Source organism: Crocodylus siamensis, chromosome 3, assembly GCF_052110815.1.
Source record: "Crocodylus siamensis isolate JL-2025a chromosome 3, ASM5211081v1, whole genome shotgun sequence".
Taxonomy (NCBI): Eukaryota; Metazoa; Chordata; order Crocodylia; family Crocodylidae; genus Crocodylus; species Crocodylus siamensis.
The window spans coordinates 223,432,953-223,451,312 of record NC_143397.1 but is presented as its reverse complement, the minus strand read 5'-3'; the positions used below and the strand labels follow the sequence as shown (position 1 = coordinate 223,451,312).

Below are 18,360 nucleotides of genomic sequence, written 5' to 3'. Positions count from 1 at the left end.
GTTTGATCCAATAACTCACAGATGGACCATCTGTATAACCCAATTCCTGGGAGTCAATGAACTAGACAGAAAATTTCAGAACTGCTTTTTCTTCAGGGTATGGCTACATAACACAGTGCAGTGCAATACAGAGATTCCTGATCTAGCACTAAACTATTTAGTTTGGATACTGGAAGCAGGGTAAATTAGCCTAGCTAGCACTCCATATTACTATAGCTATATACCTCCTGGTACATGAGCAGCTTATGGGGCTCTCCACAGGACTGGATGGCTTGGATTACATGAACCTGTAAGTCCCTTCCTACCCTCCACTGTGTAATGCACTGTGCAATGCAGCCAAGCCTTTACAAGAGCACTGGGCACTTTCCTGTCTAAATCAGAATTGTTTGGCTAGGTTACATTTGGACCCAGATAACAGCACAGGCTTTACTTCTGTCCCTCTGCTCCACCTCGGCATGCCAGGCCCCTGTATAGTTTGGTATTGGAACTAGACCTTCTCACTGGGCCAAGGTATTAGACACGGCCCCTCCTCTGCTGCCTGCTGAGCCTGATCCTGCCCATGTTCTCAGCTCATATGCTAGATCGATCCCACCCTGCACCAAGCACATGGGGAAGAAATGGAGGTGGCAGCACTCCTATGGTTTTCTTTGCTAGCCCAGGAGTAAAAGCACATACTCAAGATATAGGCAGTTCCTCTTCTGCCTAAGGGGGTTTGAATCTGAAGCTCCTGGCTTCCAGAGGAATACGCTGACCCCAGAGGGTATTCTGGGCTGGGGACTCTGTCTCTCCTGTGGAAGCAGTTCAATTTTGCATGTAAGAAGTAATCATTGGGCCAGGAAAGAGAAAAACCATAGACCCATGTTCTCTTGGTGGGGGTTGGGGGTAGGCTCTACCCCGAACCCCCAACATTCATTAATGTGCCATAATTACAGTGCATTAAGTTAGTACCTGCATTAAGTGTTATGCCAGTATTCTTAACTGTTATTACCGGTACTAACTTAATATAATAACAGGTACTAACTTAATATGCCATAATTGGCGCTCCAGCACAGTAGCACCAGTGCACAGGTTTTTTTGTGATGTTAATGTGCAGTAGACTAATTCTACTGAGCATTAGCAAATTAGTACAGTTTTTGCCTGCTGCACTTATATGCAGTAGCATTAGTCTACTGTGCATTTAGCATCTCATATAGACACACCCTAGGTGTCCGATACCAGTAGACAGTTTTTCTTCCCTGCTCAACCAATTAGTTGCATATTTGTATTTCCTGTCAAGATTCTCTGACATAGTCTTTTGATTACATATTGAAATTCCTGGAGAAAGAACAGAAAAGCAGTTTAAAATCTTTTTTGCTGGTGGATAACTGTCTTCATCAATGTGCTTCTGATATTAATTTAGTGGAGATACTGGAGCTGTATGTCATACAGTGGATCTAGCACAATCAGCCCAAAGCAGCTGCTTTGGTTTAATGAATGGTGTGCAATTCCCAGGGTCTCTATCAAACACTATGGAATAGCATGGTGCTGCTTTTTCATGTATTAAGCTAACTATTGGGACTCCCTGATCCTCCTCAGGAGCAACTGAGTATCAAATCCAGATTTCAGTCATTTTCTTTGGCACTCTCCTGTTCTGTTCCCTGAGCAATGTATAGGGGCACTTTCTATTAAGCTACTACACTTTCTACTAGGCTAGTTTTCTGGGGAAAGTCTCAGACTCAGGTACAAGGACTGAAAAATCTAGCATGCAGCAATGCACACCATACCAATAAAACCATTTCAGACTGGTCTCCCTTACATGCAGCAATGCACACCAAACCAATGAAACCATTACACATTGGTCTATCTTACATATGAATATTTATTTTTCCCCTTCTTAAAAATGTACAAAAAAATAAAATAACTGTATTTACAGTTTATCAATCCCCTCTCCCAGTACACTATTAAGTCACATGAGCTATTTGCTTAATATAAAAGTATGCTATTTATACATAAAGCTTCCTTGATTGCCAGAGAGAGAGGCTGTAATGAAATTTGGCACAAACACTTGTTTGTATCTTGTTACAATTTCAATGAAATAGGGAAGGGAAGAAACATGTTATAGGTTTTGCATTTTAAAAGTCATTCGACTGTTCAATTCCAACTCCACATCAGTGTACATGCTGCATCCATGGCAGCCATGCAGCTCTGTTCTTATTGCTACAATTGAATCCGTTGGGTTGAATGAATTTACAGTGTTTAAACAATTCAGATTTCAAAAGGGAAGTCAACAGTAAAGATGCATGGAAAACAGTTTCATTGATCAAACCAATCTGTGTGCAAGAAAAAAGGGAGGGGGTGGGAGGAGAAGGAGAGAGAGAGAAAGAAAAAAAAAATCCATTTTTTTTACTTTGTGTACCTAGTGGGAAAATTCTCCAAACCCCACTTTATAATTATTGCTATTCTTGATGAGGATTTCTGTTTCCAACCATCCACCAACAAAATGTTACCTTAAAGCAGTAGCACAATTCTATGCATTTTCTTTGAGGTACAGGCTTCTAAATATGTCGGAGAAGGATTTACCTTGAGCATTCATAATGTGATGTTCTTAATTAGGTTTTAAATGGACGGACATATAGACAGATCCTTGCCACAAATCATTATCAATGCAAAAACGATGATTTTTGTTTTTGTTTTACCCCTTTGCTGTTGTGGAACATCACCCATGCACAGTCCCGCTGGAGTGCTTAAAAAATAATATAATAGCTGACAACACTAAGCTGCTGGGAGTCTTCCTAAGTGCAAAGAGCTGCTCTTATTAATATTCAGGACTTGGTCCTGAATGAGAAAAAGTAAAGGAGATTTTTTGTTCTTTTAAAGAATCTATCACAAAAATGTCAAAAAAAACACAGGCAAGGTAACAGATATTTTTGGTCCCCCACTGTACTATTGCCAAAATTCACTCCAATTTAGATTAGAATCTTTGTTAGGTACATGGTTGATCATTCTATCATAGAATCATAGTAAATTAGGGTTGGAAGGGACCTCAGGAGGTCATTTAGTCCAACCCCCTACTCAAAGCAGGACCAACCCCAACTAGATCATCCCAGCCAAAGCTTTGCCTTCCTTGCATTTCCCCTCCACCAACAGATGCTATATTTAAAAACATAAAGAAATGCAGCCAAGGGCATGCACAGACGAAATGAGGGGCATGTGTGCACGACATTTTAAAGCGGGTTAAATGCTTTTGCACCACTTTAATGGTGTTGATGTTTGCATGTGTCGGCAGCATATTGAGCATTAATTCCAGCTGCTGTAGCACATTCAGTGGCATAATGCACTTTAAATGACTTGGGGGCGCAGCAAACTAAAACACCTCTGAGGAGTTTTAGCTTGCTGTCCTACAGCCGTGGAGTGAAGCACCAGGCTCCATGTGGCTCCAGGACCGTGCAGGCAGCCTGGAAACCACCTGGGAAGGCAAGCTCCACCGAAAAAAAACCAAACGAAGTGGTGAACCTGATTCCCTCCCCCCCCACCCCCCGAGCCTTCCTGCCTGCATGAGCTGCACAGGGACCTAGTCCTTCTCTCCACAGCTGCGGTGCCCCTGGCATCCGCCCCAGCCAGATGCCTGCAGGCGGGTGCCGCCTAGACTGGGCTGCCGCTGCTGCAGAGGGAAGCACCACATCCCTCCCCACAGCACAGGAACCACTCCACCCACAGGCAAGACATAGGTGTATACGACATGGGGGTTTACTTTGCCCTAAATTGAAGTAGTGCTTTTAAAAACCCACCACTTCAATTTAGGGCCCCTCTTTCATCTATACATGCCCAAACTGTGCAATTGGCACTGCTTTAAGTGCTTGTGATGTCACACTCTTGAAAAGGAAAAATAGAGCCCTCTGACCTTCAAGTCCTGACAGATAAGTCAAATGCCTCAATATATTAGTTGGATTAAAAATCTCTCTGTGTCAGGCTAAATCCTCTACTCAACCCAGCAGCCTCTCTAGCTTCACTGAGACTGAGTGAGACTAAAGCCAGCAGAGTTTGGCTCTTCAGTCACTGACATGGGATCTTATGCAGTTTATTTAACTAAAGTCCTAAAAGGAGGATTAAAATAAATGATGGGATGCCTCACACCTCCTGATATTTCCAGACACACTGCAATCATTCAGTCCTCACCAGCATGCCAGGGTGCTTAAGTACAAAGGATCTCCCACAAGACATTAATTTCAGGACAGCTAAAGCAGGAGAGAAAAGACAGACAAATGAAGAGAATACCAAGTCTAATATGAACCTGATCCTTGGGGCTGCATGTGCTGGCTTGTCAGGGCCTGCCATTATTTATGACAACCATATGGTGAATCCAGAATCCATATCAGCATCTTCTAGTTCAGTGCAATGCAAAACAATTCAGCATCAAAAGGCACAGATGGTCAAGAGTGACAGCAGAGCCTAAAGGATGCAAGCAAGGGATGCGATCAGGGCTTGTATGCTTGTTTACATATACCCAGGTGCTTAATCTGAAACATGCACATTTCCCATTGGGTCATGGGACCTGATTGAAAGACTCCAACGAAATGCTTTAGAATTCCATACAACGCCTCTTACTACTTTAATTCACAAAAGAAAAAAAACTATTAGGACTAAACACGCTTGTCAGACCTCTGTACTATGTCCAAATCCACATGCCACAGGCCAAAATTCTTTTTTTTTTTTGAACTGTCATGGAAATGAAGGCCATGCCTAACTCAGCATAGGCCCTTGTTTAAAACACAAACCTAACAACTAATTCCAGTTCAAACACCAGGAGATTCTGATCCTTTTACTATGCCCACTCTTGACTGTATTCAACATAGACTGAGCCTTGAGAGGCTGTGTGCATTAAGAAAAAGACAAAGACATGACTATGCAACACGGTTTCACAGAGACAGAGTTACAAAGAGGCAGTGATGGCATGGGCAAGAAAGAAATTAAAAACAGAAAACCAGGAGTGGGGCCAGAAAAGCAGAAACAAGTCAACTCTGAAAACACTACAGCTGAGTCTCCTGGCCTAAACAATTAGGCATTATTGCTTATGTGGGTGCTTAACTTCCCTACCACAGAGTGCTAGTTTCATTGGTGCTACTCAAGCTGTGTGTATTAGGAAAAAGGTGAAGGTGTTTGTCGGCTTGCTTCTCGAGTCACATTCATCCATGCAAAGCAGGTGTGAAAATCCTCCCCAGTCAGTATGGCAGCATTTTACACTGATCACTATGCACGGATGGGAATGACCAAGCAAAGTTCAAAACAGTGGAGCATCAGGCTCCATTAATTTTGGCAAGACATCTTGAGGTGCTTGTTCTAATGACATGACTGAAAACAACAAATATTGTGCCATAATGGAAAAAAGATGGCAGAGGAAAAAATAAGGAGAACGAAAGGACTAGATTCACAAAGGGACTTGTGTACCTTTCTGCCTCACAGGAGCCACAGGCCTAGGTTAAGCATCACCACAGCAGATACAATTCATACTTGGGTAGTGTGGTAGGTCTGATAATCCCATGCTTCAGCACTTTTGCTGGTTGCCTGTAGGGACTTTGATAAGGGACAAAGGATACCTTCGATGATACTGGCTTCTGGGGTGGGAATTTGCCTTCCTTTGAAGCACTGGGGTCTTGGCCACAACTGATGCTGGGGTTTTGGATTCAAGCGTACTAATGCTCCTGTCACTACTTCAAAAATCGAGACAGTCTTCCCATTCTCGTGGTCCCTCCAACTGCCAAATGTAAGATCAGAAAGAAATTTTCCTTGTAGGTCAAGTTGGCTAGGACTTGGAGGTGGGAGAAAGAGGAAGTGAGGGGCTTCCTTCCTCTGTATCATGTGGCATGGTCATCTTCATAGGATCAGCTGACTATCCATTAACCAATCACTTTCCTGTGGCAGTGTACAAACTGCATCCTTGTCTTGCCTGCTTTTACCAATGGCATTCTGTAGGGTATTCCAGGTGTGTACCTTATTGTTGTATATGTGATTATTTGAAGTGGTGACTGGAATTTGAAGTGATTACTCTGGAAAATCCTTGGGTTGCCTGTGAACCCAGGGAATTGGACCTGATAGCTTGGGAGGCACTCTCCAGTCCTATGGTCCTAATTAGATGGCTAAGAATGGGATCAACAGCAGTCAATACATGATAAAGAAAGCCATTTAGGTTTGTTTCTAGGAAATGATTCGGAATTTAGCCCCACAAACTTAACAGGGCTTTGCTCCACTCCTCAAAGAGAGCTGGGCATTTAACTCTAGGGCATTTCCCTCCACCCAGAATCTACAGCCATAAACCCTCTCCAGCAGTCATCTGCCTAGCTCAGTCCTTTTTCACAAAACCTAAAAGGCATTGCCCCTTTCACACATTTTACCTAATAACCTTACCATTTAGAGCACTTGTCCAGGATTGTGGGAGACTAGTGTTCAAATTCTTCCTTGGCCTGATGGGACAGGGATTGGAACTTGGGTCTCCTTCTCTGCCCCTCCCCTGCCCCAGTGCCCTAGCAATTAGTTTCTCTCTTTCGGACCAAACCAAGATTTAATTATTCTATGCAAAGTGGAAAAGTGGCCCTCAGGCCTAACAGGTGGGGCAGCGATTCTCAACCAGAGTGGGGTTCTGGGATCTCTTTTGAAGAGTGCCCCTAGGTACAAGTAGACAAGGATGTGTGAGGAGTTAAGTGCAGGCTCAGGTTCTTCCCTGCCTGGCTGCTGCCCTGTTCTCACTGTCCAACTTCTGTGCAAGGAGGTAAGTACTGTAATAAATAAGTTCATTAATTAAGAAATTAGTTTTTGAAATGGGGTGCTGCTCAATTCACAAAAGTTAAGGGATGAGTCAAGCAAGGGGTGCCTTGATTCTATAAAAAGGTTACGAACCACTGGGTTAGATGAGCTAGATGAGCTCAAGTCCTTTTCAGGTGAGAAGAGGTATGACTCCTGAGCCCCTCCATCCCCCGAAGATCCAGGTGAATGCTCTAACAGCTAGACTATAGGACAAATGGGACCACTTGCTGCTCCTCTTCCTCTGTCCATTCTGCAAATGTCTATTAGATCAGGTGCTACAGATTGTGCCTAATGTGAGAGTCCCAACAGTGCTTAGATGTGATCTAGGCACTGCTGTCAGACTTAGATATATCCGAGAGCAGACATTTGAAGTGCCTCTTGAGTCAGGCTGCAACTGGGCAGGGTTTTTAAGGATCTAAATATTGTACTCAGATACTTAAGAGAGAGGCAAGCAGGTGCCTAAATCCTTCTGTGGATCTAGCCCAAACAGAACGGACACACAATTGTGGTATATGACATTTTTAAAGGCAATTGGCTAAATTTTTCCAGGAGATTAATTTGACCAACAGTTGTAAATACTCCAATACAAATATGGGATTCAACCCATGAACAGACTTGTGATTATCAACACAGCCTTGCTACTCAGCAGATTGCAGAAATCTAAACCTCTAGAAGAATGTGTTAATCCCTAATCCCAATGCACACATACAAAAGAAAGAAAAAACAGTGGCAGTAAACATGCCCACAGAGTAGGTAAAATATATTATTGCATATTATAAACATTATATACAAGGTTAAAATGGTTTCTGTCCAGTTTACTTACAAATTACATTGTAGCTGAATGTCTTACTTACAAGTCCTCGTTGCTACATGCTGAGAACTACCAGAGGTATTTGGCAAGACTATACACTATAGGGCAATGTGGATCAGTCTGAACAGGGGAACTCTTGGCTACTTTCCCCATCGTTAGCCCTATACTATTTAGGAGTATTCATTTTTCTTAGCTATTGCAGAGAAACCTATTGTTAAAGCAGTTTCAACTAGATTTCCCAAGATGGACCAGTAAGATTCTTTTACCTAATCTGGGAGGATTTTATCCACATTAATGTCGGGGTTAAAAAGTCGCCATTTACCAGTGGGTCACCTGGTAATCAATCTGGGGATTAAAAAATGTTTGTACGTTAGAGATGGGGGAGTAATAAATAAAGGACTAACTAAGTTAATGCATATGGTCTTGTCCTTGACAAACTTAAATCAGTGTTTGTTGGGCACATTCAGTGTCAAAGAGCAGAAAGGATGATATTTTCAAAGTAGTCTTGTAACAGCTTCTCTGGTCAAGGTTGACAAGTCTGTAAGGTTCCTGGGGAAGTTTCTTCTGTTAAGCAAGGGCGAAATGCTGTGGTTCCTCAGGAAAAAAGGCTCTGGGTCTGAGCTGAACTATATCTCAGTCAGCGTGATCTTGAAACCTTCCACCATGCTCTCCATGTTCAGGATGAAAGTGTCCTCATTGGAGTAGTGCTCAATGATGTTATCATCCATGTTTACCAAGATACTGGTGAAAAAGGGAGAAATCAGCATGCTTACAAAGAAAGCTGGTGAAAGGGAAGGTTCTGCAAAACTGCCCAAAGCAATGCTGTCTGGCTATGTGTACTTCACTAATTCTGATTTACCTCAAAGTGACACTTGCTGGGGTCTTTGAAGGGCACACAGAGATCAGTGGGTGAAATCTGGATGGCATTTTCTACATTCTACAACAAAGCAAAATGCCCACCAGCCAGAGACTACATCAACTGGAATGAGGAACAGATTTATTTGTCTAGCCTCTATATCATTGCTTATGGCCTCTGTACCAATGGAAGCTGCCCGAGCAAGAATACCTGTACTACTCATACACTAGGCATGAAAAATAGACCTGCCAGAGTGAGAACTTATGTACAATTTATAAAGTGCAGTCAGAATTTCTGCATTGCAGAGCACTCCTGAAGCTATCACATACTCCCTAGCCCAGGTAGCTGATATCTGCCTGGATGAGTTTTCATGCTGTTCCTCAACCCTGGTTTATTACTATTACTGTGTATAAACACATGAAGGCAAGTGTGGCTTATGTGCAAATTGCTGATAGTTTGCAAATGATGTATTGGGGTAGTTTAGGCTTTTACTTAAGCTCAGCTAATATGCATAAAAGTCAGCTTGTATACGAAAATATTAGAAAACAAGAGCTTGCTTCATTCTTTTTCCTAAAAATAGCTTCTCCCAAGAACACGCCACTGAAAAGCAGTGTTAGGAACAAGGAGGAGGTTAGAATATTCAGCTTCCCTTTTAAAAACTAAAGAAAATCTGAGACAAAACACTGTTTTAAGCTGGAGTTTAGGGCTGTCAATAGACGAAAACCAAGTTAAAAGGACATTCCTAAAATGTGGTAGTCATTTAGAAGTAAATGTGAGAAAATAAGGAAACTGTGGCTTGAGGGTGGAGTGGTGAAAGAGATAGGCTATTTGTTCTAAAACTTTTGGTTCTACATTTGGATCTCATAAAATGTCTAAATTTACTCAGTTAAAGTTCAGCTAAGGAATGCAACTCTGCCTCATCCTTCAACTACCACCACTCTATCAAACTTCCAACTATTCACTCATTCCTTCTGCAATTCCACATGCTGCCAAGTAAACTGTGTGAATCCACAAGTCAAAGGCTGGACACCACATGGGCCAATATATCAAAATTAATACCTGAGGCCCTGGTGCACATTCATTTTATTATGCAATGGAATCTGATCCCAGATCCCAACAATTACACCTCCTGCCATGCCACACATGCATGGCAGGAGGTGCAATTTTGGGATCAGATCCTAATCATGCCATTACTACTTGCCAGTGCAGGGGGAGGCCTGGGACCATAACCCTAGGCTCCCTCCTGCACCAACAAATCGAAAGAAGAGTGTCCACAGGTCTGACCATGGCTGACAATCAGCTGATTGTCAGCTCCTGCTGCAGGACTACACCAGGTCACAAACCAGCCCAGGGCCAACAATCAGCTGATTATTGGCTCCAGTCCCAGGACTGCACCAGGGACTCAAACTGACCCCAGTGTAGTCTGGGATTGGGGCTGACAATCAGCCACAGCCCAGAGAGCCCTATGCCCAGTTCAAGAGCTGAGGCTGTCCAGGCTGGATCCAACAATCAGCTGATTGTCAAAACTCCACACCCAGCATCTCTGAGCAGGCTGCTAGGCAGGAGGGATCAGAGGTTCCTGGTTCAAAAGTCATTGGGAACCTTAAATTCTGCCAGAAGCCTTTGATCCCTGGCTGCCCTCCCCACAAAGGAAGCCCTTCCACTTCTCCCCCTCCCCTTTCTGCCCACAACCTGAGACCAGGACCAACAATCAGCTGACTGTAAGCCCCAGCCACAAGTTAAATTTAAGGGACCATACAAACCAGCCAAAAAATGCTCTATATTATATGTCTGCCATTTTATGGTGCCTTACATGGATGCACATGTGGCACTCTTGCCATTTATACTGCAATTGACATGTTAATTGCAGCATAAATGTAATGTGTAGAGAAGACCTAATGGATACAGTCCACACAAAACTTCACTTGGACTCCTCACCCCAGTACATTGGCCTGAAATAAGAGACTCCAGGCACAAACTAGAGATCACTTTTTCCCATATACTCTCCTGTTTGCCTTGCTTATAGAGACTGTAAGCTTTGGGGTTATGGATGGCTCTTACAAGGTGTTTTATACAACCTAGAATAATAGTGACTGACCTTGGGTGATGTCTCTAGGGACACCAAATAAAAACAGCTAATTAATGTCTGCCTTTTTCTTACCCCTTTTTGCTCTTCTTGTAAAGTTTTGCAATCTTTTCTACTGGAAGTCCATATTTCTCAGATATCTGAAACCACACAATAAAAAGGAATTAAAAGTTAAATAAGGAATGGAGATATCATTCCACACCTTTAGGGTGTGATATTAAAGCACTAAATAAAGTAGATCATTTTAGTAGAAATGTATACATTATTTACTGAGGCCACTGCCAACTAAAATGTGATCTAATTAGAGCTGCAATCTAAAGATGGATCATTCTAAATAAATAAGTTTTTGGTTTGTTTGTTTTACATAAAAACATTGGTCCAGCACCAATCAATGCATAGGTACCTTTTGGTATAACACACCAAACCAGCAAGACAGTTCATCCTCCTGCTCTGCTCCAGCAGTTAACATTTCCCAATAGCTGTGCATATTTAGTAAGATAATGAATGCTATTTTCCACATGATCAAATGCAGTTTCTCCTCCTACAGAACAGAGAGGGTTTCTATACAGGAGCTCAAAGTGAGGATGGCTCATCCTGGTTATCATCACTGTGGACTAAAGCCAGTTGAACAATGAAAACAATCATGGACAATTACATTTTTCATTGGAATTTCACTTTTTTGGTTGAAACTTTTTGGCCAGCTGTCCTCTGGCTTCAAACACCCCATCTTCCTGGGGAGATACATGATACCCCACAGCTGAGAAGGCTGCTGGAGCTGTGAGAAAATAGCAACAGCTGCAGAATAGTTTTGCTGCCTTGCAGAGCCTCTGTGCATCTCCCAGGATACAGTCTAGTTGTCTGGACGGTGTAATAAGACCACAGTTTGGGCCCCAAAACACTCTCTCTTCAGAGTGGTAATGAGATGAGCTGCTTCAGAGAAGGCTGTTTACAAACTAAAGGGCTTTCAAAATCACTCTTGATACCTGTTCAAAGGGTGAACCAGAATATATAAGAGAACTTTTGAAGAGAGACTTCTTAGTCGACTGGAATTTCTGAGGGCAAAAACACCCCATTGTAATACTTTTAGAAGCCCTTTGCAATAGGTGGTCGATCACTAGCAACTCTTTTTGATGTTCATTATAGCAGTATAAACCACACCACAACAAGCCCATTTTAGTGTTCATGGAGATGGTGTCCTTCAGTATTCATCAATCTGGTCCCAAATTCATTTCAGAATTATGACTTTGTTCTTATGCTTTTTCTTTTCTTTAAAAGGGGATTATACAGATTGTTTCAAAAAGGAAAATAATTATGTCAAAGGGTGTTCTTTATCACAGACTGTTCTAGGCAACAGGATACTGCAGAGAATCAAAGCAAGCAGCTTGCCCTTTCCCAGGTGGAATTAAATTATGTTACCACTAAATAGCTCATTGTGTCTGCTGTGGTAGAAAAGTGAAAAGTAAAATTAAAAATCCATTTAAAGATGGTCAGACATTGGCCACCGCATAATCCTCTGTGTGTGTGTGCATGTGCATGTTTAGCACTCCGAGAAAATGGACCATCTTAGAAAGATAAATGAGAGTAATTTCCAGAAAATGGAGAAAGGGGGAAAAAAAAATGTATGCTACACAAGCAATAAAAAAGGCACCAACGGTAAAAAATGCTACTACAAAAATTTAGTACGGTTTCCTAAAGACAAGAAAGGACCATGACTAGAAATTCTTTGCAGGCATTTAATCTGACTGATGTCACCTAGGAAGTGCTTGGGCACTGTAGCAATGAATATCACAAAAGAAATGTAGAACTGAGTTTGGGTAACAGTTAAGAATTCTAATACTATAAAAGCCTTAGTAAGTCAGTCTGCCTGTCTGTCCATCCATAATGCTTTATTTGCACTCTCATTGGCTGACTGAAACAGCCAATCAGAGTGCTCCAAGAGCATTGGGACAGGAGATGGCATGGTGCAGTGCTGCCATGACAGCGGGGACATGGGATTGGGGTGGGGGGAGGAGGCCAGCTGTCCCAGGTGACAGAAGGGTGGAGAGAGTGGGCTGGCCCCGAACTGGCAGGTGGGGAAAGCGGGCCCATTTCCAGACCCCCTCCCCCAGACCAGAAGGGAAGCGAAGTTGGGTCTGGACTTGGGGCTTGGCCCCTGCATGTGCCCTCCCCATGATGATGGCTCAGCCCCAAAGCAGCACTGAGGTGGTAGTGATGGAGGAAATAGTGCAGGGGGAGGGGCAAGGCCAGTCACACTGGCCTTACCCCTCCCCCCATCCACCTGAGGCAGAAGGGGGCCAAGGGGGGGAAAAATGGGCCTGGACCTAGCGTAGTGGGGAGGGGAAGGGGGAGTAGGGGGAATGGTTCTGGGTGAGAAGTTTAACCCTAACCCTCCCCCGACCAAGAATGGGACCAACGGGGGGGGATTGGGGAGAGAATGCAGGTGGGAGGGAGGCCGGCGGCCAGCAATCCTGGCTTTCTCCTCCGCCCCCCAGTCCCCGCCACCAGCTCCTTGGAGCCAGCAGTGACACAGGGAGGAGTGGGCCTGGACCTCAAGCAGCAGGGGGGAGTGGCCCCAGGCCCAGCATGGGCAGGGGAAAACAGGGACCTGGGCCAGCTGCAGCAGCAGGGAAGGAAGGAGAGGGCCTGCGCACACTCCTGCCCTTCCCCTGCTGCTGCAGAGGGGAAAAGAGGAGTGGCCCTGGACCCCAAGCAGCAGGTGGGAAGGGGGGAGCAGGCCTGGGCCCAGCACAGAGGGGTGGGGGGGGGAGGAGCAGGCCCACTGCAGCAGCAGTGGGGGGAGGGGAGAAGTGGGCCCAGGTGCAATGCAAGGTTGTAGGGGAGGACCAGGCCCAAGGAGGGGTGGAGAAGCCAGCCCACCATGGTGGTGTGGGGAGCAGCAGGCCCAGCCTGACATGGCAGCAGTGTGGAGGATGGGAGAAGCAGGCTTCCTCCCCCCTGGGGCCCAGTCTCAGTCCTCCTCCATCCCCCTTTCCCTGCCTTGGCTCCGAGCCCACTCTTCCCATCCCCCTGCCACTGCTGCGTGGCAGGTTGGCTTCTCCCCGCCCTTGCCCCGCTTCTCCCCCACAACCTCCCTCCCCATCACAGGGAAGCGGGGAGCAGGCCTGGAACCTAAGCGGCATGAGGGCGGGGGAATGGGTCCAGACTGGGGAGGCAGACATGGGGCTCTGTCCCCACCCACTCCCTCCCCCCCCATTATTCTTGATGGGCAGTTGGCTAGTTTTTAGCATTATCTGTCACTTTTACACTGCATTTGAAATGGTGCTTTCTGATGGCTCTGTAAATTCATTCCTAATGACAGGCAGAGATAGATCAGACGATAAATACTGGGTAGCATAGGGGCCAGCTATTATTTTTGCTCACGGGAGAGGCTAAGATGATGGACATGTGGCATGTTTTATGCATTTCAAGTGACAGCCCTCTTCCTGAGAGGGGCCAGGGCTCTTGGGCCTCCACTTACTCAGCCCCTCTGCTGGATAAGATATTGGAGTCCCATCTACTCTTGCACCTAATGAGAAATGGTATGCAGTTCAAACTGTGGCTGCATGATTTGCAAGCAATCTTTGTAATCTGCACACTGCGTTGCAGTTTTATTAGACACTATGCCTGGTGTCTGTCAGGGTGGCCCTCAGGCACATCTCTGACATAGTTCATTGTCCCTCTGGAAACAGAATTGGGTAAACAAATCCTAGGTCTAGTTTCATATTATTTGGATTACAAGTATACCTAGAGACCTCAGTGCCAATGCACCATTATACTAGGCCAGTGATTCTCAAACTGCTTTAAACTCAAAGCACCCCTCATTAGACCCAAGTCATTGCTCAAAAATGCCTGCTCTTAGGTCTCACTTGTTTTTTGACTATAGAAAAATACTGGAGCAATTCTTCTGTTACCAAAGAACTCAGAAAGTCCACAACAAGTCAATGTTTTTGACACTACAGTTTTCTATTTGAAATCTCTTGGTTTATCTTGTGCATCATGTTTCCAACACCTAGCAGTGCTAACACTGCATGGCAACCTGTGACAACCCTCAAAGTACCCCAGGTTTTCACAACACCCTGGTTCAGAATTACTGGGGTAGGTCCTCATGGCTAGGGACAGACATTCAAAAAGTGTCTGAGCCTGAATTGGTTCAATCTTTGCAGGTTAGTCTAACCTGGCTAGGCTAAATCAGTTTTTTAACTAGATAGACATCCCAGAAATGCAGGCACATGCTACAGCAGCCTTCCCTTTGCTTCTGCAGGCTGAGGTCAGGGGGGCATGGCCAGGCCCTGGCAGGACACTTTTGATTATTCCCCCTCTCCTAAGCAGCCCACCAGGGAATATTCATCAACCCATTAAGAAAACAAAGCCTCTCTCCATTAACTAATGGAGCTCCTCTTAAACAGCTCTTCCAAGGAAGGACATTAAGCTACTTGCTGATTAGCTCCAAAAAGCCTATCTGCCTATCATCTCCCACAGCACGGACCATAGCCAGCATGTGGTCTGCTAGTTAATGCTGACGTGTCTGTGTAAGGCAGAGGGGAGGGGGGAATAATCCCTGCTTAGCAGGGAGAAGCCAGGGAGATGCTCTGTGCTTGCAAAGTCTCTGCTGGAGCTCTGGCCAGGGAGCAAAGAGGTGGGGCCACCTCTGCTTTGGAGCAGAGAGCCCTGCCCAGCCCAGAGAGTATGCCAGGATGCTGGGGGTGTCTGGTTTATCTTAAACCAGCAAAGGGCCTGGGACAGACATTGCATAAACCAGTTTGACTCAAATCTCAGTTAAGTCTGATACTAAATTCAATAAGGTTTGGCGGAAACTGGTTTCAGATCTTTTCAAACTGGTTTATGTGCACTGATCATCTGTTCTGTAACACGTTTAAACCAGTTTCTGATCACTTAAACTGGTTTGTGTGTAATGTCTGTCCCTAGCCTTAAACTATAGACTCTTATGAGGTGGCACCCTGGTTTTCTAAAGCATGGCTTAAGCAGCTAACTTGGCTTAAGCAACTACCTCCAGGAGAAGACTTATAGGTTTGGATCCCAACTGAGGAAGACACCTACCTGTGGCTAGGGACACCTGTCCCTTTCTTGCATTTCACTTATGGCCAGCTTAGACAGCTCCCCAATTCTTATTGCTGAAAATACCTTCCCTGGGGACCTCCATCTTGTCATGTATTGTCTAGGAAGTCTGGGCACCTAACTACAGACAAAGCATTACACAGGGTGACTAGTGTCTAGGAATCTGGCACTGCAATACTCAACACTGCATTGCCCAAGTATGCACAAGGATCGGGGCCCAAGTTCTCAGAGATACTCCCGCTTCCTTTCATTTTCATCTTTTTCCAAGGTCCTTGTTTACTGCTGACCAGGGCTCACACTGGAACTCACAATATCAGGTCAGCAAGATGGTACATTTCTCTGGTGTCCACTACTTTCCTGTGCTCCAAAATCTAAGATTTCCCTTCTTAAAAACAAATAAAGCTCATTGGTTTCTGAAGAAATCCTTCAAAGTATGATTAGGACATAAATTTAGATCTGTCTCTGTAGACAGTCTGATATAACAGATCTCTGAGAATTACAAATTGCCACATCTATCTCATTGGGGTTCTGACTCTGAAACCTAAAAATGACTTAAATGCAAGTATTTGAAAAGGCTTTAACATGGTTGTGCGAATAGCTGCTGGATTTGCATCTCACCTGCAAAGACTACAGAAAACTTCAAGTAAATAGATAGGAGAAAGTCTCCCTGCACCAAGGCTGTTTGACAGTGTCTGATGCATGGCATACTGCACATTCCAAGGTAAAACTTTCATGGGGCATATGGGAATAGCTAACACAAAGACATCACATGTTTGGGGCTTTGGGACACCCCTTCCTAAGTATATTATTAGGATATAGGTCTAAGAATGCACTGTCTGTTGAACTGTCTTTGGCAGGTGTAGGATTTATATAACATGTCAGGATTAGTGGGCTTTGAGAAATACTTGAAGATGATTGAACACGCATATTTCCCAGGAACCCCTAAGGATTCAACCAATTACTCAGAATAGTAAAGTGTAGAGGCGAGGCTCCAAGTGGTTTTATGGTAGAGTCTCTTATATAGAAGGCTCTGAAAACAACCTCAACTACAAACATGCTAAATCTGGTTACAGAATTAGAGAATATAGAGGCCATGAGCATCTGCTAGCTCATCTCATTTAACAACCTCTTCCAAAGTAGGATTGTGGTCTGTAAACTTGGGAGCTACTGCTAGTCACATTACATGCAAGACAAACAATAAAGAGTCCCCTCTTGTCCCAAAAAGACAAAAACAAAGTATAAAATACCTTGGAGATTGGAACATTTTTCTAATAGCTCTCCATTTTTCCTTTCTCAGTTTCACATCATTGTTCCTAGGTAGAATGGTCAGCCTCAAAATACTTGCCTTAAATAACTAACATGGTTTCATTATTTGAAAGTCCCATAAACATTTTTTAAAAGTACTAATATTTCCAGGCATTTATGGACCATCCTTAATAGAGGCTTCTGTCTGAGGGGACCATCCTGACAAACACCAAATGCAGTCTCTACTAAAATTTTAACACAGTGCACAGATAGCAATGAATGAGACTCTAAACAGCAAAAAATATCATATTTATTCGAATGCAAGATAAGGATCAACATGCAGGGGAGGACACCTTGTCTCAGATTCAGGCACCAGCCCAGGACAAGCAGCAGCTCAGCTCCAGGCCCAGGGCTGAAACTAGAGCTGAGCAGCTTATGTGGTGGGGATAGAGGCACACAGTAGGGGGAGCACAGGGAAGACTGAATGTTGGTGAGTGCATGGGGGAGACCCATAGTGGGCAGCCTGAGCAAAGTATAGGGGACAGGCTGCATGGTCTCCCCCCTTCTCTTGCTCCCCAGCACCTCACCCCTGCTGCTTACCTATGGCTCTGGCCCAGAGCTGCTGCCACTTCTCCCTAACTGGGCTGGAACTGGGTACAGGTCCAGGGCCAGTGCCAGAGCCACTGCTGGTTGCCCTAGAGCCAGAGCTATTGCTCAGAAGGTGCAGAGGTGGGGAGGCATGAGGTGTGGGTCAGGTACAGTCACAAGGTACAATAGGTGGCGGAGGCAGGCGACAGAGAAGCCAACACAGGCAGCAACAGATAGGGGTGGGCAGGGTGCAGCTAGCAAGTGACTGAGGGCAGGCACTGGAAGAAAGACCGAGGCATGGGGGCAAGAGAGGGGGAGGGGTCAGGGGGACAGGCTGCAGGAGTATAGAGGGCAAGTGGTGGGGGAAAAGGCAGAAGAGGGGCACCCCTCCAGCACCTGAGCCTTGTTCCACAATTAACTAATCTCCAGTCCTCTCTCAGCTCCTGTTCTAGTAACTTGTCTGGCTCCCTAACTCCTGGTTAACTGTCCAGCTGAGTCTCCAGATTTCAGTTTGACTTCTGCTTGCTTCCTGACTTCTGAACCCTGGTTAGACCTCTGCTTTGGTTTTGGACCCTGGGCTTTGGTCCCTGCCCATCAGTTTGGAACTTGGGTTGCCCTTGGTCACTCCCAACCTGCCCTTCTAGTCCTCATTCCTGGATCCACCCATCAAGTCCGACTCCCCTGTGAACCATAATAGGGTATAGCCAGAAGCACAGTGGTGCAACCTACCCACAATTCTTATGCCACTGGGCACTTGGAAGTGGCAAATGCAGCTGAGAAAGCATGAGCACTAGTTCAGAAAGACAGGCTGGGCAGGCAGTATGCTGATTCCTACAGAACTCCAGCTGGGATTTAGAGCTACTGCCCATGCTCAGATAAGGCGGTGGCTCCAGGGACAAGCTATGCACATAGGCAAGTCTG

At 44.9% G+C, this 18,360-nt stretch overlaps 1 protein-coding gene across 4 annotated transcripts in view; it reads right to left on the bottom strand.

The window, feature by feature from the left end:
* Nucleotides 1-1,844: 1,844 nt before the first annotated feature.
* Nucleotides 1,845-18,360, bottom strand: part of GRHL2 (grainyhead like transcription factor 2) — a 120,978-nt gene continuing 104,462 nt past the window's right edge. For 2 of the 4 annotated variants that reach the window (XM_090040447.1, XM_090040446.1), the window contains exons 15-16: nt 10,606-10,670; nt 1,845-8,329 (exon numbers count right to left, since the gene is read on the bottom strand). In XM_090040447.1, the coding sequence (XP_089896573.1) occupies nt 8,215-8,329; nt 10,606-10,670 (180 nt within the window). In that variant the 3' untranslated portion in view covers nt 1,845-8,214. The remainder of the gene's footprint in view (nt 8,330-10,605; nt 10,671-18,360) is intronic. The other 2 variants (XM_090040448.1, XM_090040449.1) reach the window with 2 other exon arrangements.